Raw genomic sequence first — 23,065 nt, forward strand, 5'->3', positions numbered from 1 at the left:
GGCCGGGCTCAGGCCGCTGGCTGCTGGGCAGAGCTGCTCCTCCTTCCCTCTGTGAGCCCCAACGGACCTGGCTCTCCAGCAAAGTGAAATCCAAATAAAATGCAACCAAAAACCAAGGGGAAGCACCGCTGTGATTTCAGAGGAATGTTAATCTCTTCCCCCTGGTGCCAGGCTGGCCAGTGCCAGTGAGGGCAGTGCTGGTCACTCACTGGCATGGTGGAGGGGCAGGCACCAGTGAAACCCAGCACAACCACAGCAGGAGGTGTCCCAGCACAAGTTCTCCAGGTTCAGGTAGCAGAGTGCAGGTGGCAAGTAAACCACTACAACTGGCAGAACAAGCAAATGCTTTAAAAACAACTCCTATGCAAACTTATTTTGGATTCAAATGAGGATCATTTCACTCAGCTTAGGGGCAAAACACTGAAATAAAAAAATGCATCTTATCCACACAGAGATCTTAATCCTGGATTAATTATTTTACACATTTTCCATTTTAATTAAAGCAGTATTGCTTCTTTCTTAAGTTCTTTATCTACTTTCTTTAAGTAAAGCTATTTAATACTGGGGATTGTGGAAAACATTTGTTCGTGATTATGCAGACATACAGTCAAACAAGACTGAAACAAGAGCAGCATGCAAAAATGTATTTAAGGACTATCATCCCAAAATGCTGCTAAAAGCTATTAACCAGTACGTGTTAATTGCCACAGCATTCATATTAATTTTCACTTCGGGCCTGACATTGTGGAATATTTCCCCTGATACATTTTAAACAAAGTTTAATTTAAGGAACTGCTTCTATCAACACTTATGAAAATTAACAGCCAAGCAATTAGCACTCATGAATTATCCCTTCCCCCATGCTTGCTACAGCATCATTTTTAAAACAGTTGCTACATGAGAAATTGTTGCTTTTTAACCCATTACCAAAATTAGCCACAAGAAACCTTGTGGCACGACAAAGAAGCACCATTCCTCACCAAAGGATTTTTAGCATTTGTCCAGCCAAAAATTACACTGACCAATTTTCAGTTAAATTATCTCCAGTAGTCAAACAAATGCCAGAGAACTCCGTAAAATCAGAAAAGCTAAACTTCCTTCTAACTCCATTTGCAGCTAGTCATGACAGCAGAAATAAAAATATCTTGAGAAAATCTGGTCTGCCTGTGGGAAAGGTTTTTGGCCTCACAGCTCCAGTTTACTCTAGAGCCAAGCAATTCCTTCCTTACATTTTTGATCTCTTCTGCACCTCTCTCCTGCCTGAACATTGTGAAGCTCAGCTGAGTCACTGAAATGAGCCATCACCACACTCCTGTGTGCCACCTGTGGTACCTGCATAGGACTTTCAGCTCTGTCTTACACTGAGTTTTTTTTCCTAACATTATTAAAACTCAGCAAGATGGAACAATAAACCATCAAAATTTGATTTTCCAAGTCCTGTAAACAGAAATACACATGAATTTATTTATCAAATGGGTGATAATTTAATTTGCATGCAGACAAAAGAAATCAATTTGGCCAGTGATTTCTTAAGCCTTCAAGTAATTTTCTATTCCAATGACACCTGAAGGAATTATAAAAAACTAAAGGTTCTTTCAATACAAAATTCTTAAAAAGAGTATACAAGATTTATTAATGAAGACATACAACCCATGTGCTTTACAAAACATGAACACAGTTCCAGAGCTGAGGTTTACTTTAACTATTTTAAGGAAAAACCTAAAGAAAGAGTTGAAAGTAGTTACAGTATGTGTGGCTTTTGTTAAGAGCTGAAGTTGTACAATGTACAGAAAACCATGAATCTGTCCTGGGTAGTGGCGGGGCAAGTTGTGGATTCCTGAGCTGCTTAGAATGCCTCCATTGTAGTTGTATCTCACAAGCCATATTCTCTACTGTTTTGATAATTAATGCAGTGATCAGGACAGGAAGAAATTAGAGTGCTTTAAAATTTTACTATTTCATAAAATCACAGAAGTGGTTATGAAAAAGACACTAAATCTGGCAGGAAACACCTGCAAGACGTAAGCATCGCCCACAGTGGCCTGGCTGGTACTACAGCATATGACATGTTCTGATTTGAACTGGTAAGCTGAAAACAATACATCCAAGGGGGATTATTGGGGAAGGAGGACCCTGAGGAGGATTTATTTGATTTCAGGTCAGTTAGGGACCCGAGTCAGTGGTGAAACCAGTCAGGACGAGCAGCACAGACACGGGCACAGAGCTCGACATGGAGAACACTGAGCTCTCCTGCCTTGCCCATGCACCAAAAAATGAGTGTTACTGAACAACCTAAAATCTGCATTACCAAACTCAAATATGTATAAAATAAAGGCCTGGTTATCGTCTTAAAGATTTCAGAGCCACTGTGACCCCCTGAGTAAATACATAATTAAGTAGGGTGTTTTTAAGACATGTTTAATTAGGCCCCCAGCCCCTCCTCACCCCCCGCCTGTCCCCAATTATGTACCATTTCCCCCAGAGATACATGGCTCTGTTAATTATGTAAATAAGTCATGCACTATTCCCTGAAAGAATTATATTTCTGTGAAATACTGCTCATCTATTATCAATAAAAATAAATACAAGACATATGATATTTCATTAAAAATAATTTTTAAAAGCTCGATGGTTTTGGTGTTTTGTTACTGACTGAAAATACATGAGAACTGAAGTAAAATAACTCACAACTGGACTATGTTTCTTCTATATCTCAGATGGTCAGCCAAGAATTTAAACTACATAATACATACAGAACTACAGAGAATAAACTTTGTATGCAAACTATTGATACACTTACCAGAGTAATAGAAACAATGGTGTTAAAATTAATACAGTGAGATTATACTCTAACAAAATGCCCACTCAATTGTTTTGGATTGTAAAGAAGGTATTTTGATTTGCAGATCACAGCTGAGATAATTCGTGTCAGACCCTGCAAACCCCAGCTGAGTGACACTGAGGTATTTCCTTAACCTCTCAAACTGACATGTAGAGAGCAGCTTCTTTCCAGTGGACCAAACACCTGCTAAATGTGTCTGACTTCAATATGTGACAGTTAAAATGCTCATTACAGACAACTACAATTTCTATTAATATAGTAAAGATTAGCCTGGATTGTCAAAGAGGAAAGGAAAAATGCTGAAGTTCCTCAAGTGTCTGAGAAACAAGACTTGAACATGAATGAATTACAACAGAATTCTCTTAATAAAGAAGTATTTAGTTTTTACTTCTCCTATACATGACATGAGATTTCATTTAAATGTTTGCCCAACTGAAATTTTGTGGCACAAGCACAGCAAACCTAGAGTTTGGAAAAAAGGCCTCTTGGTGCTGTCAGCATCAAAGTGCTGCTGTCGCTCATTAATGAGGCCAGGAGTTTTGAAAACCTGAGTTAGCACTAATTGCCACATGCTAATAAATATAAAATCACAATAGAGGAGCTTTTGCACGTGAACTTCAAAGTCTGAAGGTTACCAGTTCACAGCTATTCCAAATACTCCTAGAAATGTCAGTGGAATTACAGATCTGACTTTCCACTTCAAGAACACCTAACTGAATATGAAATTCTTCCATCACAATGGTAATGAAGCTCAAACTCTATCCTCCCACAGGAGATTCCACAAACAAATCCAGTAGAAAACAGATCTGTGGAGTATTTATACTTGTTTTGGAACAATATGACAACGATCCATCACATCAATGTTTATTTTTCAGTTTCTAGAGTTGATGACAGAGAAAAATATTTGACAATATGGAGTACAGGGAAGACATTTATCCCCCCGTCTGAGCAGTATCAGATCCATCTCCTGACCTCCATGACCTGCCAGGTTTGCAGCCAATCTCCTCCCTGTGTTACACAAATGAGCACTTGTGCAGAAATACATTGATTAGTGCTTCTTTTTGCCTCGGATACTGACCTACTGATACTTCAGTTTTCCACCCTCAAAACAGACCACAACTTCTCCCACTCTCACTAGAGCACTGAGGATAAAGACATGAATCATGGAATATTCAGCAAGTGCTGTGATGTGGATAGACAGAAAAAGCTTGGTTTTTTTTAAATGCCAAATAATGCATCATTTATACAAAGGGTCTCATCATCAGCTCTAGAGAGACATCCCAGGACTCTGTCACAATACAGGTGCACCTCGCTAACCTGCTGGAGAAGGAAACAGCAGGTAGAGAAGCCTAATTCTCAGTCCAGAATTTTGTAATGGAAACAGAAGAAATGGTTCTACTGAACCTGGAACCATCACACTTGCTTGTTTCTAGATAACCACTGCCAACACCTGATGGCCACTATAAAGTCTAACTGGAGCTTGCACGAGTCAGTGCACAGGAGCAGTGCCTCAGGCCTGTCCCTGCCAGGGGACCCCTGGTACGAGACAAAACCACCTGGTCACTCACCTTGCCGTCGAATTTTGAGTACTCATTGAAGGGGTTGTTGAGCTGCAGTGGACACTGTTCCAGTCGCACAGAGAGGATGGACTGCTTCCCAGAACATGGGGATTTCACTCTGAAATTCTTCTTTTCAAACAGTGAGCTCAGCTCCTCTGCTGCAGATCAGAAGAGAGATGAGAGGCATAGTATGAGGAGATGTACAGAGGTTGCTGCTTACCACTGAGAGATAACGTCATAGAGGGAGCACAAAATCAAATAAACCAACAAATGCTTCAGCTGGGCAGGATCTACCACCACTCTTTCATAGCCCAAAGATATGAAAGCCTTAAGAAGTTTGAATGCTGCTCCTGTTTAAGCTGAGGAAAAGGTGAATTTTTCCCACACAGAGAATAGAACTGATCAGTATAAGATCCACTCGGGTCAAGATAAAAATCAAGAGAATGACACATTCCTGGTCTTACTGCTTGCCTACCTTCTCCTAAATGACCAGGGACAGTAAGGAAAAGAGCTGCTAACACATGAACAGCACACTTCACCCCCAGCCTGCAGCACGTGACACGGTGCCACATCTCAGGACAGCACCATGCTGCCCAGCACTGCACTGCAAGGACACCCTGCTGCCAGCAGCCAGCCTGGCACCACACCTCAGCCAAAAGAACCATTCCTGCAGATTTCACTCATGGTAGGTCAGATATGGCCTCCTCCCATAAAAATGTCAAACCTGAAACCACCACTCCAGATCAACAGTCTGAACAATAAAAACAAAAAAGCTTTCTAAAAACAAAAGGGATCCAAGTTCAGGAGTTCTTTGTGTGGTCTGTGAAGGCTCATAAAAGCCTTTTTATGTGAAGAAAGTGCACAGCTGAATTTCTAACAACAATTCAACTTCAAATTTACAGCCATACTTAAAAAAAACCCTAAAAAAATAGGACTTCTTATGTTACAAGGCCACAATGAAATCAGGACAGAGCCTGGGGTGTTTCAGCACATCAGTACCAACGGGTCTCATCTGCAGGGAACTGTGACTGAATCTGGACAAGGTTTCCCACATCTGCTCCAGGAACCAACAGCCCCCAACCTCCATCAATCACTGCCCGAGAACCAACCCGAGCTCGCCCAGCCTGGCACTCCTGCACTTGGATTTCCCTCACAGCTCACAGATTTCCATCTTGCTTCTCCAGGGAAATGGAACTGTTCCCAAGGCAGAATGACCCACACTTGATCTGCAGGCACTTGATCTGCAGGGAGTTGGTTCATTGCTTAGAGTGTAAAATAAAACTTGTCAAATGATAACTGGTCAAAAGGTCCATTTATTTTTATCAGCAGATTGCCTTAAAATTCAGGCAGTTGGCAAAGGTGCTAAATACTGGCACTGAGAGATCCCCAACGGGCTTGTGAGAGGCGGCAATTAACCAAAAAAACTTCATTTAAGCTCCTTTTACATAGCCACTTTAACTCCATTAAGTTGTTTTGGTTTTTCAACAAGCTCTTATACCTGTTTGTTAGTTTTTAAAAAAATCTCTACCATTATCCTGGAGTATTACCTTGAATTGATAATTCTTGGGCATTCGGAAAGGACCTCGGAATCCACTTGTTGCTGTTTTCACAGACACTTCTCCCTAATCCCAAATTCAAAGAGCCAAACACACAAAGCCTCATACACCCATGCGATGAAGAGGAAGGTACAGTGGATATCCTTAGGGGCTCCTCTTTCTCCTTGCTGCAGCGTTGTCATTCATGCAAGAAAGGGAGAAACCTGCAGAACTCAGTGGCTAAGCAGAGAAGGAAAATCAGCTCTGCCAACAGACCCCGAGTGCCTGGAGTTTTTATGTAACTTACTTATTTTTTTATTTAAATCTATTCTGCAGCAGGCAGGGACTGATCTATTTGCCTGCAAGCCCAGCACATTCCTCAGAGGAGACAGCTCTGACTGCTGGGTGTCTGTCTGCAAGGCAGCACGTGAGGGAAGGAGAGGTGGCGGAGGAGCCCCGGGAGCGGCAGAGGCTGCGCAGGAACCCGGAGCCTGAGCCAGTTCAGTGTGCAGGAGAGACAGGAGAGAGACTTGCATCATCACTGGCCAGATGCTATAAAATATTGAGCAAAGAGTTGGAGGTTATGGTAGATTAACCTTTAAAACCTACAACACCGCTTACAGAAGGAGAAAGGCAAAAACATTTCAGAATGCATTAAGAGGGGTATCCAACACAGCTGAACACCGAATTAAGGATTAGTGCGACTGCGCCGCTCCCGTGAGCAGCTTTGTTCACTCCTCTGAAAAAGATATTACAGTGCTGGAGTCCACAAATGTGTGCAAATGACAGCCATGGAGATATGAGGAATTAGGCAAAAAAAAGGGAGATTACAGAGGGACCTCATTAAGATATACACAAATTTTGAGAGAAGTAGGCATGACAGACCATACAAAGGTTTGAATGTGTGTCAAATACAACAGAAATAGAAACTAGCTTGATCCCAAAAATAGGAAACTTGAGACAGATTTGTAATTTCATATATTACAATTTAAACTATGCAGAACATCCAGTCACAAATACTTAATTATATAATTTTTAAAAAATAGAATTGAATATTTTTTTGAGAAATTGGTGATAATAGTTTTACCAAGGAAAGGCCAGATAAGCTAAGCCAGCATTTATTCTGCTCGCATTTAAGTAGATCACATATACTCTTTATTTCTTAAGATTTGCACCTTATCTAAAAAAGTAGCTACAAAAATAGTCTACACAAGTAAACTCCACAAAATCCCCCATCGCACCCAGTGTGCCAAATGCTGCTGGAAATGGCTGGAAAGTCCCATGGAGACACTGATCTCACATTTTGAATGCAGACATCTGCCAGTTCCCTGCCCTGGAGCAGAGCCACCTCCTGTCCCCGCGCTCCCACGATGGCACAAGAGCTTTGCCCTCCCCAGGTGCCCTCGCCGGGCCAGCAGAGGCCACGAGAGCTTTGCCCTCCCCAGGTGCCCTCGCCGGGCCAGCAGAGGCCACGAGAGCTTTGCCCTCCCCAGGTGCCCTCGCCGGGCCAGCAGAGGCCACGAACACACCACCAGCGCGGTGGTGCCGCAGCGTGCAGAGCCCACAGCAGCCACTCCGGCTACTTCAGGCCAAACTGGGTGCTCAGTGCTTTTCCCTCTCCTCTGCCTTTATTAACACCGTGGCCACGGCTGGCACCCCCCGGGACAGCACGAAGAATTGGCATTTCCTCTACGCTTTGAAAGCTCAGGGGAAAAGGACAAACTGCAAATGCTGCAACCATCAAAGGCAGGAATAAAGCCAGTAGGAAAATAGAAGATCTTTTCTTTTACCTGAGCAAGAAGTATTTCTGTCTTTCCACTGAACGTTTTTGCATTTTATTTGATTTTGTCTCTCTTTCCGCAGACGTTCTAGTCTCTGAGCTTGAAAAGAAATATTACAACTATAAGTTTGTCAATGAAAGTTTACTATAAACAAAGACATAATTAACTACCTTTATATGAATAAAGATGTTTTATACTGCATATGTAGGGGAAAAAGTCATAAAATTTTAAAGGTGGCACCCCTGAAAAGCAAATACCAACAAAAACATGAAAATGTTCTTGATTTATAATTGAAATTAGAGGATATAAAACATTAATAGAGATCATAAAGATAGTATTAACATGGAAGAGAATAATAAAATGTGAAAACTTCTGTGATTAATATGACATTTCATTATATAAATCATTAATAACGGTCTTAAAGGAATTTTAATGCACAAATGAACTGAAGTGAATATTACATTACAGGAATAAAATTACTGTTATGAATTACTCTACCCGTTTCAAAAATTAAAGATAAATGAACTCAGACTAGACTATTAAAGTTTTAAATATAAAATCCTTTATCTAAAAATCATGAAAATTATAAAATGTCAAAGCGATATAAATTAGCACAGCTTTTTCTTCAGTAGGCTGAAACAGTTTATAGGTAGTAAAATAAATGATTTGTATCTTCACAACATTAGTCAAATCCTAAAATGAATATAACATTTCTTTACATATATTTTGACTCCATCTTCAAAATATGGTTGATAAAAAAAGCCCCAAATAGTTCTTATACCAAAGAACTTGTAGCCCACAGTACCAGAAAACAACTTAAATTGCCTTTTTTGTTAATAGTAAGAGCTTCCTTGGGGAAATACCTGATGGAAGCCACCCAAGACAATGACCCCAAGAAACCACTGATGTCATGAAGTGTCCACTGAAAATAAGCAGATTAGACTGGGAAGTAGAACTAACAGTGCTGATCCCTGAAGGAAACAATTTGCTGGATATATTAGCAATTTTGATGTATTGAGATAATTCATTAACTAAAATGGGTTTGTAGAAGAGATTCTAAAATGCTAAATTACTCTGACAATTTTTGGATACAATTGGATTTCCCTGAGCCCTTTCAGCAATTAAAAAATGTTAATAAATACTTTCTATCCCTTATGTTATTATTCTTTTACATTTAAGTCTTCAAACTGAATTGTGGACAAGGAAGTAATTTTTTTTCCCCCATAAAAACTGTCAACCAGGGAACCGATAAAAAATACTCCTTTGAGTTTAAGCAGCTTAAAGGTACCGTTTGAGGTACAAGCACAAACGGGGACTTTGAGAAGTATCTCTCATTTAAGCCAACACGATGTTAGAACCTGAATACCTCTAGGTAGCTTCCTCTTAATGAAATAAGTATCCCTCCTCTTAAGTTTAAATATTGGGAAAACACTGTTGTAGCATAGATATTTTATTCTGAAAGAAAAGCTCCACATTTTTACTAGTTACTGCCCATACTTGAACCCAAAATTACCTTCCAAAACCCTTTCTGCCCAAATGAGCCATCATAAAAGATCTGTTAGATTAACAGGTAAACAAAGGATAAAGGAAAAACTGTAGACTAGAAACAAGAATAAGGCATGTTTTTATCCTGTCTGATATTTCCACTCCTTGTCAAAACAAACGTACGAGAGCACAGTCACCACCTCCACTGACTCCATCCTGTTCTTCCACCTACAGCTGATCCCAAAGGACCATTTCACTGTGGGACTGTGCTACAGCAGCGCCAAATCAGACGGAATGATCAGCACCTATTAGAAATGTGAATTATTCAAGGCTCACTCTCACATGCAGCCAGTGAAAGCTTTTGGTGTGAAAAATGTCACTGTCCAAACGCAGTTGTGGTTTCATGAACTGTCAGCAACGAGCTGGGCCTTTGTTCCTGGGCCTGGGGACTTTGCTGCTCACCCACACCTATCACCTGGCACTGACCTCTCCACCTGACATGCCAGAGCTGAGGCAGAAAATCAGCTCCCTCGGGGTCCCAACCCTGACTTCAGAACATGCCCCCAGCTGGCACCTGAAATGGCTTCAATCCGTAACTCAAATGGAGATTATCCTATCAGTCTGCTCCCTTGGTGAAATGATCCTTCAGAATTATTTTCTGGAGCAATTCTATAAATCTTCAAACTTTGCCTCTCCTTCCTCGTGAGCTGCACCATGCCCTGAACTCACCCAGCCCCAGGACAGCCTGGCACCCTGGATTCCCACCATGCCCTCCTGGCAGGTTGGGCTATAATCTGTGATTTCCAAACCTCACTCCCCAGTACAGGAGATCAGTGCCCTGCCTTTTCTGGAACTTTTCACAACTTCCTACTTGTAAAAGGCATTTCAGTATCTCCAACACCACACACGTTTTCCTGGTGAAGCAGAGCACAGAAGTGCTTTCTGGGCTCTAGGTGGTGTTGTAATACCTGCAGAAATAATTTTTAAAAAAATATACAGGAACAGAAAAAAGAGGTTAGAACTGACCACCGCACCAACCCTCTCATCGATATTTCAGCTCACAGAACTCCTGTTCTTAATATTCCTCAGGTCTAAGCAGAAGTCTGGATAGCCCTCGTATGAAACACCACGTGGGAGAGCTTTCTGCCAGTCACGACAATATGAGTGCATTTTGCAAAGGTGTTCACCCTTAAACTTTCTAATTTGGTAGCTTAAACCCTAGCTCAAGGTTTTTCTCAGAAATAAAACTTCAGGAGACAAAATACAGACAAATCATTCCCTTTGCTGGCTCACATCAAACTTCATTCCACTCTTTTATAACAAATACATTTGATGCCTCACTAGGCAGATTTTTTCTCAGAAAATAACTATCCTGTTCAAAAGTTAACACCCCTCCAGACAGTAACAATAGAGATATCAAAGACTGTTCATGTACTTTGGATTTAGATTTGATGTCTTCACAATTTGAATTTTTTTATATATATAAAACTGACTACCTCAATGTTCCTCTGTACAGGAATAGGTAAAACAGCAATTAAAGCTCAGTTGACAGCACACTAAAGTAACTGAATCATTACGTCTCCTTCTATAAAAGGGCCTCAACATTACAAAAGAGGTTTGACAGACACCAAGCCAGTCACGCTCTGGTTTGTCCATGCAAGCCAGACTAAGGGAGGAGGAATACAAAAGGCCAGAGCTGCTGCAAACACCACGCACCTGTGTTTGATCGTCTTCTGATTCCGAAGTCCCAGCTTGAGGTAATATCGACTGATTGGGAATATACATAGCCCTGAGTCTCCCCATTGCTTCCCTGTGGTTCTGACCCATTATCCCCATATGCTGACGAGGGATTAAACTTCTCCAGGTCAACATCGTGATCGATCAGGACCATTTCACACATCCCTGTGTCATCACTGGTCACGTGCGACTGCCGAATGTGAGCAAGGATAATGGTTGGGTTGTCCAGGAAAGCCATTCTGTCCACAAGTCCACCACTTCACTGTACTATCTTCTCTCCATCTTGTTTCATGGACACACGTACCTAGAAAAAATGTACACAACATTTTAGGAAAAAAACCCTTCAAACCCCCCATTCCAGAAGGTTACTATTTGGGATGCACAAACCCAGACTGACTTAGGGCAAACTGTTTAGCTCTGCTCCAGTTTATTTAAGCTACACTGGTTGCTGAGTCCATTTAAGGAACAGTGGGTTTGGAGGACAGCCTGAAACCTGAGTCCCAGGACAACAGAACACAACAGATACCTACGAACAGGTCCCAGTACTCTACAACACATGGTTGCTGGAAGGCAAAATACTCCACAGTGCTGCACATAGGAGGACGGCAAGAGAATACAGACCAGAAACATCTGCCTATTCCAACTAACCCATTTACAGAACTGACAGGGTTTTGGATTTCTTCTCACCCATCATAACTGTGTTACTGTTTTGCTTCTGCATCTACACACCAACTCTTTGACTACCTTATTAGAGACCCTCTTCAGGTTTTGTATTTCCAGGAAAAACTTTAAACATGAAGAGATTAGTGTCTCAGGGCAGAATACTGAACATCTGCTGCTGCATGGTGCGTCACACAGGGCAACTGCTGTAACACAGAAAGCTCTGTGACCAAATACCACACGCCTGAGCTCTAAAGCACTTTAAGAACAGTAATTGCCACTTACCTAAGATATTTCATTCAGAGCACTCAAGCGGCCTTTTGAAACAAAGTAGAGGGCAAAAAGGAAAAGGAAAAAACCCCAAACCACAAAACCCAAACCACGGTCACGTTGTTATCTGATTTTTCTGTAGCTGTGGATTTGTAGTTATGTCGATCTAATTCAAGTCTGAGCTGACACTGAAAGGGGCAACTCCATGCCCTGCCTGGCCCTGCTCCAGGAATTCCACCACCTCCCAAAGCTGGCAGTGGAACTGTGGGGTGAGCTGGATCAAAAAATGACCTGCCGAATATAACCTAAAAGGAAAAAAAAAGTATTCCTGTTGACGCAGCGAGTCCGTCAGTGAGCAGCGGCTGGAGCCACGGGGACACCTCCACCTGAGGGGGCTCGGACTGAGCTCACACATAGGGCAAGACTAGATGTAAATTCCAGAAGTTCGAAACCCCCACTGCTTTTTAATCAGAGAAAAACACTTTAACCCGGCTACAGAGCTGCGTGTGAGTGTGAGTTTGGACGGGATCTCCAGAGGCTCCTGCCAGCCTCGGCAGCACGGCAACTCCACGCTCTGGTTTAATTTTCTGACTCTTCCCATCAAAGTAAGTAGGGCTGCTCCTGAGGGGGTTCTCGCTGTCCTCCAGGGGAGAGGCCACAAGGCAAATGTCCCACCCGAGGGCAGCCATCAGTGGGTCTGGGGCTTTGACCAGTGTGACCAGCATCGGGTGGCTGGGATAACACTGACACAACCAAGTACAGTTTATGGACATTGCAAAACATGTGTTGAGAATGTTCTTTAAATTTAATTCTTTCTACTCACTGATTAGGAAAGGCCACCTTTACCTGCAAACTTGTTTCAATAAGCAACAGCCTCGGGCGTCGAAAAGGTCTGCAAACTCCCCATCAAAAATTACTGCTGCCCCATCAATGTGTCATATAAATGTTGGCATGTTAATTGTGTATTTAAAAGATTGTTAATGGTTAGTTAATTTACCTCCCACACTATTATTGTACTTGAAATGATTTAATGTCTGCTGAGGGAGTTAACAACATGTAACAGCAGATGCGAGAGTTTTACCTTTATACTCTGCACCCCGACTTCCTGCCATTAACATTCGTGTGCTAAATCAGCCAAGCTTCTTCCCAACTGTACATGTGCAACTGCTTTTCCCATAAACCTGAACGGTGAGAAGTGCTGGAAATTCTACAAGTTTAACAAAAACACATTTTTATTTCCTCTTCTTCGGAATTTTCAAAAAGATACATTAAAACTAATTTATCAATACATTAATACTAACTGGAAACTCTCTGAACAATTAATATCCTTAAAAAAAAAAAGTTCAGACCCCCAAATTCAGTTCAGGTTTTGATGCCATATTTAGTAGTTGTAGCCTACAGAATTCTAACCAGTTCCTCCCTTTGATAAAGGCAAACCAGGGCACAGACCTGCTCTGAGGAACAGTGACTTCCAGTGAGAGAGAAGAACTCAAGAGAAGCAAAGTTCAGTTTTGCAAACCTTTACACAAACACCTTGAAGGTTCCAGCAAAATCACAGATCCAAAATCAATTTCTAGATCTGCTGAGATCTGCCAGCACACCCCTTCTGCACTCCTACACCCACACAGCATCACCACATCCTCATGGGGGAGCTGAATTTAACGAATTCAGGGACTTTCTGAGCATCGGCATCTTATACATTCTTTAACCATAAACAAAAAGTAACCGTTCTTCTAATACTTGCATATACAGATAATATTCTACTATTGAATAAACCACATGCAGACAGCTATGTCAAACATACTCTGTGCAAACACTAAAACCAAAGAGAGCGATGTAAAATCTCAACAATTTTAGAGTTTGGTATTTCTGTACAACAGGATACACAGGCTGGAGTTTCAATGATGTACTGATTGGCAAACACCTGTGATTCATCACACAGGTGGACAGGAATTACTGATTGGCAAACACCTGTGATTCATCACACACCTGGAGAGAGACCTTCACTTTCTTCTTGATCTTTATGATTCACCTATCTAACTTTCTGCACATTGTCTGATCAACACCCTGGGAATGGATGCTCCGTCTCCCCTTCTCCTTGGCCCCATCACTGTGATTCTGCCATGCCCTGAGGCCCCTGGAGAGCACAGCCCCCCATTAGCCTTGTGCAGTTACAGAACATCCCCAAAGATGTCAAATTGCACCATCAAGAGGCTGAACGTCTCGCCAGGATTCACAGGAACTTTGTGGCAGAATCAGACAGCTGCATCTCAGTCTACTATTTTTATCAGCAGTATTCCTCTTCCAGTACCCCACGGCTATATTTATGGCATCGATAGACTCTCCCAGCGAGGGAAGCAGGGCTTTATGCAGATCAGCCTCATTCATAACCCGGCACACAATGAGGAATGCAGAGCGCGCTAACAAACGATTCCGCTCCCAGGAGGTGACACAAAGGTCTTGGAAAAGGATCTGCAGCTATACAGGCTGTACCTTAAACACACAGCTGAACACAGCTGAATTTCGGGAGGCATCTTCATCATCACAACATGTTAACTGTTCTTGTGACCCTCCTGCTTGCTTGATGTACTGCAATTATTTAAATAAAGATTGTCTTGCTTTCCTCTTTCCCCACCAAACACCCCACACAGAGTATTGTATCTGCATGTTAACCTACATGAGGTGACAACGAGATATCAAAGCAAGTGTGAGATTAGGGAAAAGGACAAGCTAAACCTCATGACTGCCATCCCTCCCATCCATCCCATCGCCCACCACGTGCCAGCGCAGACGGCAGCAGGCACAGCCGGAACCACGCTCCTGTGCTGGACCCACTGACTGGTGGGACTGCAACCATGTGTCAGCCCGTGCTGACTGCTGTTTGCAGAGGAAACGTTTGACCTTGAGCATGAAAAATGCTGAGCACAGCTTTCCTTACTTTGGGGAAAACACAGTTATTTTGGATTGGATTTTCTGGTTTTTTTTAAATATACACAGTTGAATTTGACAAAATTCCTCGCTCTCACTGCCCAGCACAAGGTGGCTCATCACTGTCACACCTCCATGCCAGCAAGAGAGCTGGGGCAGCCGTGTCTCACCTCCACACCTGCCAGCAGTGGGGCAGGGCCCCACTCTGCCCCCCACCGCCCCCAGCCCTGCTCCCTCCTGCAGGCTCCTGACACACCTTCCAGCAGAACTACGGATTTTGCTTGGCAAAGGGACACCAGTGCCAACAAGCACCTTCACACCCTGTACTTGTCCCTGTAAGTTCACAGACTCCAGGTCAGAACCTTCCAGCTCCACCAAATGCCCTGTGATGCCACCAGCACATCTGTGACTGAAGGGCACTGTCCCCAAACTGGCAAGCCAGTGCCACCTTTCCATGGCATCTTACAGGAAATATTTTCCTCACATGAAGGGTTGGTATTTTTGCCTTTCATGCTTTGAAATACACAGACCTCTAAATAAGCTACAAGAAACAATAAAATCAAAGAAAGCCGTCAGCAACTAAAAATGTTCTGCTGCAGGAAAGAGCAACAACTCTGAAGTTCCACCGATTTTAATGGAATGAAGAGTCCTCCAGTTCAAAGGGCTAAAAGCAGTTCCAAATTCTCCACAAAACTCACAAGCCAATTCCTGCAATGTATCTTCCTCTCTAAATTATAGAAGTAAGAAGTGAGAAGCAGGGGGAAAAAAATCTTCCTTCCTTCTGTTCTGCAAAGCTGTAGCTTGTTGGGTTTTTTTTTAATATGTTTAAATTTATTATCCTCCTTAAGGAAGTAATAAACAATTAAAGCCCTATTCAAAGTTAACAAAAATTTTCCAAAGACACAACTTACGGAAGGTACAACTTGGATCCAAGAGAATTACTAACAAACTCAAAACACAGCAAGCTGGAAAAAATTATATACCATTGCAAGTCATGTTATCATTCAAGGGCTTCCATAGTCTCTGTACTCAAACACCTCCTTGACTGTAGCTCTTTAAAGTGATCTTTAAAAACTAATGAAAAAGATAGGCAGATTAGAATTAAAAATTGATTTTTTCCCCCAACGTCATATAAGCAGGAACAGGACGGCACGAACATACTTCAAAATTTATGATTCAGGTTATATGAAATAATTTCCCAGTCAACTTCTGTCTGCAATTTCACAAGAAATGGTTCTGGTTATCTGCATTTGCAGCAGCACAAATAATCAACCCCCTCAAACACAGACAGGTCCTGGGCAGGCAGGATAAAGGAAAGTGAACTGCAATATATGAACATTCAAGTTTATGTTTCAGCAAAAGCTCAAGTGCATTTAAGAGTGAATACTTATCTGCAGAAGCTGTCACTCACACTCTGGTCCTATCATTAAAAAGGAAATAATCATTTACAGTCATATAAAGAGGCTCTCTCACAAGAGAGACTGGAATTGGGAAGTTATGATGAGCAAACACTACATTACACACAACTTCCAACAAATTATTTGTTCATTTTCAGACCTGTAAATCAATCTGGCATTAGCTCTGTATTTCTGAATTCCTTGGAATTTGGCTATACTTCTGTTGTCATACTAATCAGGATGCAAATTACACCAATTCCGATATTTTAATTACTGAGCTTAGAGGGGGGTGAAAATACTGGGGTATGTTTGGGAAGTATTCACTCTTCTCTTTCCTGATCTTGTCAAACCTTTGTTTAATTGCAGACAAGTTGGTTCTCTGCTAACCTGAGAAATTTTGCAACAAGATTTTAAGCAAATAAATAAGTATAAAAAATGTAGAAATTATAAATTAGGGCAGACAAATCTGTATCTAGACTCATGCCTGCAAAGAGCATTCTATCAATATAGTGAAATGCTAATCTCCTAATTAACAACCTAATTAGGTAATTATGGCTTTGCAGAGGGATGCCTAAATGAAATATGACAACATGGTCACCTCTTTATATGGCACCTGTGGGCCTTTTCAGCTGTCACTGCCGAGAGTGCAATATCAATTTGAACAGATGACAAAGTGTTGTCATTTTTCATTCAGATATTGTGCTGAACGCTGGGATCGAGGCCGCTCCGAGACGCGGCGTCTTGCCTGGGCTTTGCCTCGTCTAAATATGTGCAAACACTTTGCTTAATTTTTAATGTCTCTGATTAAGCTTGGTTTTTCATGCTGTCTGCAGGCATTCCCTGACACACACCACAGCTGCAGTGTCACACTGGGATGACCCACAACCCCGGAACCCCCATGACCCAATTTCACAGCACGTGTGCGGGAGAATTACAATCCAGAAAAAATATCTGAGTATTTGAGTTCATTTTTGAGGCTTAGCTGCCATTGGCTTTAAAATAACAAAACAAAACCAGAGTGCCTTGTAAATAACACATTATAACATTCATTTTACTTTTATTCCCGCTGAACACTCTTTTCCAGGGGAACAGCAGTACCTGTCCAGAATAGGGTGAAGCTGATAGGACTTTTGCACAGAAAGCTGGGAAGGAACACTTTCAACAAAGGTGCTTTTATATGGAATATTTTTTGTCACTCATATGCCTAAATTGCTTTAAAGGCAATTTGCTGAGCTTGAACATTCCTAAAGGACATCAGCCTGTTGAAGCAGGTCCGGAAGAGGCCACATAGATGATTAGAGGGATGGAGCACCTCTGCTATGAGGAAGGGCTGAGAGAATTGGGATTGGAAAAGAGAAGGCCCAGGAGTGACCTAAATGCAGCCTTCCGGCATCTGAAGGGAGTCTAAGGAAAGATGGAGAGACACTATATACAAGGGTCTGGAGGGCAGGGATAGATGGGATATTGGGAAGAAATTCTTCCCTGTGAGGGGGGGCAGGCCCTGGCACAGGGTGCCCAGAGCAGCTGTGGCTGCCCCTGGATCCCTGGCAGTGCCCAAGGCCAGGCTGGACGCGGCTCGGAGCAACCTGGGCTAGTGGGAGGTGTCCCTGCCATGGCAGGGGGTGGAATGAGATGGGCTTTGAGCTCCCTTCCAGCTCAAACCACTCTGGGATTCTGTGATAAATAAAATATCTTGCTGCAGACAGGAGAATGAAAGCACAGGCTGAGACTGCTCAAATATTAGACTAGAACTTCTATTTTTGCAATTATCAGTGTGATACTCAAGAGCCTAAAAAACCTAATAAATTTTATAAATACCTAAACAAGTTTCGATCTTAAAAAAACTAAACAAAGCGGAAAGCTTCATCATTTTACCTTTTTACCTGTTTGCTGCTGAGAGAGATGCTACTCTGTTTGGGTTTTACATACACATAGGTCTCCAGGTTCACAGAAGCTGCCTTGCCCGGACCCAGGACAGAGCCTGGGGACATGCTGTAGGTCCAGCCAGCCCAGGGGCCCTCAGCACAGCCGCTGCACAGCTCTGCACCAGCACCACAAAGGGTGGTCTGACAGTGCTGTGTCAGGCAGGGGTTTGTGCCTTAAACAGCAGCATCTGTCAAAACAAACACTTTTGTATTTGTCAGTTTCTTTAAGTTGTCGCCATTCCACTTTTGAGTGCATGAAAATATTTTTATTGCATTAAAAAGATTATCATAATCTCATTTTTTATAATATAGCAGCATGCAAGCTGCTTCTGGCTTAAGAAACGCTCATGAAGATCAGACCTACTTAAAAACACCCGAGACCTTCAGCCCCTTTGGGACTTTATGTCAAATGGAACTGGACAGATTCACATTTCTTCAACAAAAGATGAATCCCCTGCTCCTCTGGCTTTTAATTTTGGGTCTGTCTCTTTCAAGAGCACACAAAACATATTCAAGGAGCTTTGTTTTGCTTTCAGAATAATGGATTTAGATACAACACTTCTCAGGCAATAAGGAAACAAAGTAGGGATTGCCCTTGTGCTGTCTTGGATACAAACGGAGCTGACAGACAGTGAACAACAAGGCATCACAGTCTGATGGAGCTCCTCAGTTCACACACACACACACAGAGAGTTAATATTAAAACACAGCTTGGGGTCTGTGTCAGAGGCACTAACAGAAAAGCTCTCGAGAACTGCTGCTACAACACACGAGGCAGCCCCGGGGGCACGGCCGGTCGCAGGCACGGGGCAGCGCCACGGTCACCAACACCGCGGCAGCACCGCCACCCTGCCAGGGCCCTCTGGGTGCCACCAGGGCTCTGCTCCCACAGCCCTGCGCCCCACAGCTCAAACCTGCCCCTTCCAGCACCTGAACAGGAAGAAATGAAGAGAGTCTGAGCTCTACCCCTGTTTCTCAGCCAGTGTCATTTGCCCCTGGACATCAGAAGGAATTTTGGGTATCAAAAGGTATTTCTTCACAGAAAGGGTTGTCAGGCATTGGAAGGGGCTGCCCAGGGAGGTGGGCAGAATAACCAACCCTGAGGTGTTCAAGGAATGACTGGACGTGGCACTCAGTGCTCTGGTCTGGTTGGCAAGGTGGTGGTGGGTCAGAGGTTGGACTTGATGGTCTCAGAGGTTTTTTCCAACCTCAGTGATTGTGTGATCTCCAAAACGAGCAGCCACATGGGAGATGGGCTGCTCCTACATGGAGATGTGACCAGTATACTGTTCATTTGCTGTCCCATTTGTGCCATAACTGACCTTTCCATACAGGTGTGTGCTTTTCATGCTCACAACTTCCAACGGTTGGGAAAATTTGTGCTACAGAACACGTAACACAGACCGCCGTGCCAGGCTGCTTCACCTGCTGAGGCCTTCACTGATCCAAAGGAAATGCACAATAAGAATGTAGCTGTTACTTGTTATTTTAACATTTGTTATTTGTTATTTTAATTTGTTACTTGTTGCAACTGGGTGAAAATTTAGCCAATGGATGAGAGAAGGGTGTTACAACAAAGACCTGAAACACGACTGATAAAGAAATGTACTAAATTGGTTCTCCCTGCTTCAGTTATTTCTGTACAAGTCTATACGTACATGCTGATCTCAATTTATTTTTAATCTAACCCAAAAAAGTGTCAGTGAATGGAGCTGTTCTGAATTTGGAAAAGTAACGGAGAGAGTCTAATTCTTAGTCTTGCATCTACCTGATAATCCCTCGACACCCAAAATCGTGTAGAACACACTCAGGATACCCAAGCTTGGCTCTGGCATCTCTGTTTAGTCAATCACCAAACTTCCACTAGCACGGAAATCAGCTCATTGCTGTGCCTCCCGGACACCTTTCCTGCTCCCCCAGTGCTCCTGTGGTGTTCACAGTTCCGGTGGCACCGGCAAGCAGGTGCAGAAACGAGAGCCCCATGCAGCACGGCGTCTGGGTGTGACCCTGCTGAAGGCACCGCTGGGCGGGCACAGCCCTGCCGGCAGGAGCGGCCGGGACACGGGCACCGGGGCCGTGTGACAGGGACACGGGGCGTGTGACGGGCCTTTTGGATGGAGTGACCGGCACCTGACCAGAGATGCCTGGGCACCTGCGGGCCTCCCGCTCGCCACGGGGCGCGGACATCCGCAGGGCAGCGCGGGGATTCCTGCCGGACCCGTGCCGCTCTGACGCTCCGGCCGCACTCACCTGCTCCCCGGCACCCATCGCCGGCCGACGCTCGCCTGACCCGCTCCGCTTGCCCCGCGATGGGCTGCTCTCGCCCCGCCGCCGGGAGAGGCGCCCCGGACCCCGCGGGAGCGGCCCCGTCTGCGCACCGGGGGAGCCTCGGTCCCCCCGAGCCGTGCCCCGGGCGGGCTGACAGCCCCTGCCGCCGGTCACGGCATCCCGCGGGGGTCCCCGGCGGCCCCGGGAGGGGCTGGCAGCGCGGGCAGCCCCGGGAGCCGCGGCCGCAGCCCTGACCTCCCCCCCCGCCCCGCACTTACCGGCGCCGCCGCCGCCGCTCCGGGGCCGCGCAGCCGCTTCCGGGTCCGGGTCCGGTGGAGCGGGCGCGGGGCCGCGCGCGACCCGGAAGCGCCGCGGCCGCGGAAGTGACGGCGCGGAACGGGCGGGGCGGCGGCGCCGGGAGCGCGGAGTGGCCGCGGCCGGGCACGGCTGCCGCGGGCACGGCAGCGAGCCGCGGGCTCCGCTGGGCACGGCCACCGAGCCGGTGATGTACCGGGTTGGTACCGGCGATACCCGCGGCGTTGCAGCGCTCGCCGGTGCCGCACGGCAACACACAGCAGGCTTTTCTGATGGGGATTGCACCAGTTTTATTTCCAATTTCTTGCTAAAAACACGGTGACTTTGTATTTATTTAGTAGTTTTAAACCAAAGCACCCAGGTAGCGCTCGGTGTACAAACACAAAGGGGATGAACATTAACCAGTGTCACAACGCTGCCCAAAGCCGTGAGCAGCAGCCGCGCGTTATCCCGGTGCTCGGGCGATCCGGGGCTGTCTCCACGCGGCTGCCTGGGCGAGCAGCGGAGCCCAGCCACCCTCGGTCCGCACCTCACACATTTGGCCTCCTGGAGCTGCAGGTTTTCCTAGATGTTCCCAGGGTTCCTTTTCCTCGTGGTGCCTGTTCCTGGCCTGTTGGCCGTGTGTCCCTGTCACCTTTCCAGACTTGCTGGTGCAGCCTCCACAATTTTCCTGTGGAAGTAAGGAGATTTGTTAATCCCTGAGGAAAGCCTAACCTGGCAGTCTCAGCAGCTGCACACATCAAGAAACAGCTGCCTTTGAGAAGGACAGTGAACAGCGCGGCACAAGTGCCACCAAGGGCCTGTGAGGAGCAGGTACCAGTGACTGGCAACAGTGGGGAGTGAGGGCAGGAGCTGGAGCTGCCCTAGCACAGGGCAGGTCACAGGGAGTGCCTGGCTGCTGCTGGCAGAGCCCAGCGCTCTGAAGTGACTGGGCTCAGCCTCCTAAAACAGCACAAAAACTCACCCAGCACAGCAGCTTTCCGCTGATGTGGCGAGGCCGAGCGGGTCCCTGCAGGGTGAGGTGAGCCTAGGGCTGGTCAGGGAGCACTGTCCCGTTTGGCAAGGCCAGGTGCTAGGGGAAATGCCCAGTGCATCGTGAGACTTCACCCTCAGGGGGCAAATGCAAATGCATCTGTGAAATATTCACAATAATACCAATTTAAAAATGCCTTTGGAACAGCATTCTTAGTAAAACTGGATGACTCTGAAAACTCATTGGCTCAAGACAGACAATGGTGGAGTAATTAAGATGTAAAGTAATTGAAATGTGAATGAATTTGCTAATTGCGTGGGGGGACAGTGAGAACACAGATTTGTTGACCAGGAGCCATCTCCATCCGCACCAGCCACACATGACCCCGGCAAGCTGGATACAGGGGTCCAGATCACACAGCGGCATCCAGGGCCAAAGTGAAGGTGTGGGGATGGCGATGCCAGCTGGGGTTGGGAGGAGCGGGAAGCTCTGCTTGACCCATGCCAAGCCGGAGGCATTAAGCAGAGTACCAGGAAGGTTAGATGAGGATGAGGGCTGAGTTTGGACATGGCTCCACTGAGATTGTCCATCACAGACAGAGCACATACAGCAAATTAATTGCCACTGTGTAATTTCATTGCACCTACGGAGGGTTTCCCTAAGAGGTCTCTATGGGGACAGTTGTGTTAGACACCAACGGAATGGACCGGAATTGAAGGCAGTTGGAGTGAAAGGGGGGAGTGTCCCACGTCAGGACAATCTGAGGGGTGGCAACGATCTACAGGTAACCTCTTAAGAGAATGAAGTCGTAATTACCCTTGGTGCGTGCGCTTTTTTCTCTTCCCATTTCCGGGGGTCTGTGCAGATTTACAGAAAGACAATTTGAAATTAGCTCCGGTCACGCACGGCCTGAGCCAAGCCGGCTGTGCCAAAGGCTCCTGTTCTGTCCCGCGGCTTCTTCGCAGGGACACGCTCAAGCCACGGGCCGCGACGGACCGGCCCGGGACGCCGCATGCGGCGCCTGGGCTTCATCGCACGGCCGAAGCTCCCAGGCCCGGACTAAGCGCGGCGTCCCGCGGGCTCCGCGGAGCTCCGGGCGGCACCGGGCCCGGCCCGGCGGGACCCGCGCCCCTGGGCCCGCCGTCACCGCGGCAACGGGGGGGGCCCGGGCCGCTCGCCCCGCCCCCGTCGCCGTTCGAACGGCCCAATCACAAGTTCCTCAGTCGGGGGCGGGGCCCAAGGTGGGGCAGGAGGGCACGGCACCGCCCCGAGTGCGCTGATTGGCCAATGTCACCGCCAGCGCCCGCCCCCCCCGCGCAGCGGTTGGCCGCCGCGCCCGTCGCTCCCGCACGAGGCCGCCGCCTCCCGCCCGCCCCGGGAGCGCGGGCGC

General features: G+C 45.5%; 1 protein-coding gene and 1 long non-coding RNA gene across 4 annotated transcripts in view; both read right to left on the minus strand.

Annotated features, from left to right (window-relative positions):
* The window catches only part of MAPKAP1 (MAPK associated protein 1), an 82,622-nt gene extending 61,866 nt beyond the window's left edge, over positions 1–20,756 (minus strand). For 2 of the 3 annotated variants that reach the window (XM_069031772.1, XM_069031770.1), the window contains exons 1-4: positions 20,666–20,756; positions 10,919–11,243; positions 7,727–7,816; positions 4,411–4,559 (exon numbers count right to left, since the gene is read on the minus strand). In XM_069031772.1, coding sequence (XP_068887873.1) covers positions 4,411–4,559; positions 7,727–7,816; positions 10,919–11,177 — 498 coding nt within the window. In that variant the 5' untranslated portion in view covers positions 11,178–11,243; positions 20,666–20,756. Of the gene's footprint in view, positions 1–4,410; positions 4,560–7,726; positions 7,817–10,918; positions 11,244–20,369; positions 20,412–20,665 lie in introns of those variants that run through there. The other variant, XM_069031771.1, reaches the window with a different exon arrangement.
* A 211-nt stretch (positions 20,757–20,967) lies between these two features.
* LOC138119731 (uncharacterized) lies at positions 20,968–22,828 on the minus strand. Its single transcript, XR_011155600.1, has 3 exons — positions 22,492–22,828; positions 21,667–21,834; positions 20,968–21,372 (listed from the first exon to the last, which is right to left on the minus strand). It is a non-coding gene; the product is annotated as an uncharacterized lncRNA (long non-coding RNA).
* Positions 22,829–23,065: the final 237 nt, after the last annotated feature.

Source organism: Aphelocoma coerulescens, chromosome 17, assembly GCF_041296385.1.
Source record: "Aphelocoma coerulescens isolate FSJ_1873_10779 chromosome 17, UR_Acoe_1.0, whole genome shotgun sequence".
Taxonomy (NCBI): Eukaryota; Metazoa; Chordata; class Aves; order Passeriformes; family Corvidae; genus Aphelocoma; species Aphelocoma coerulescens.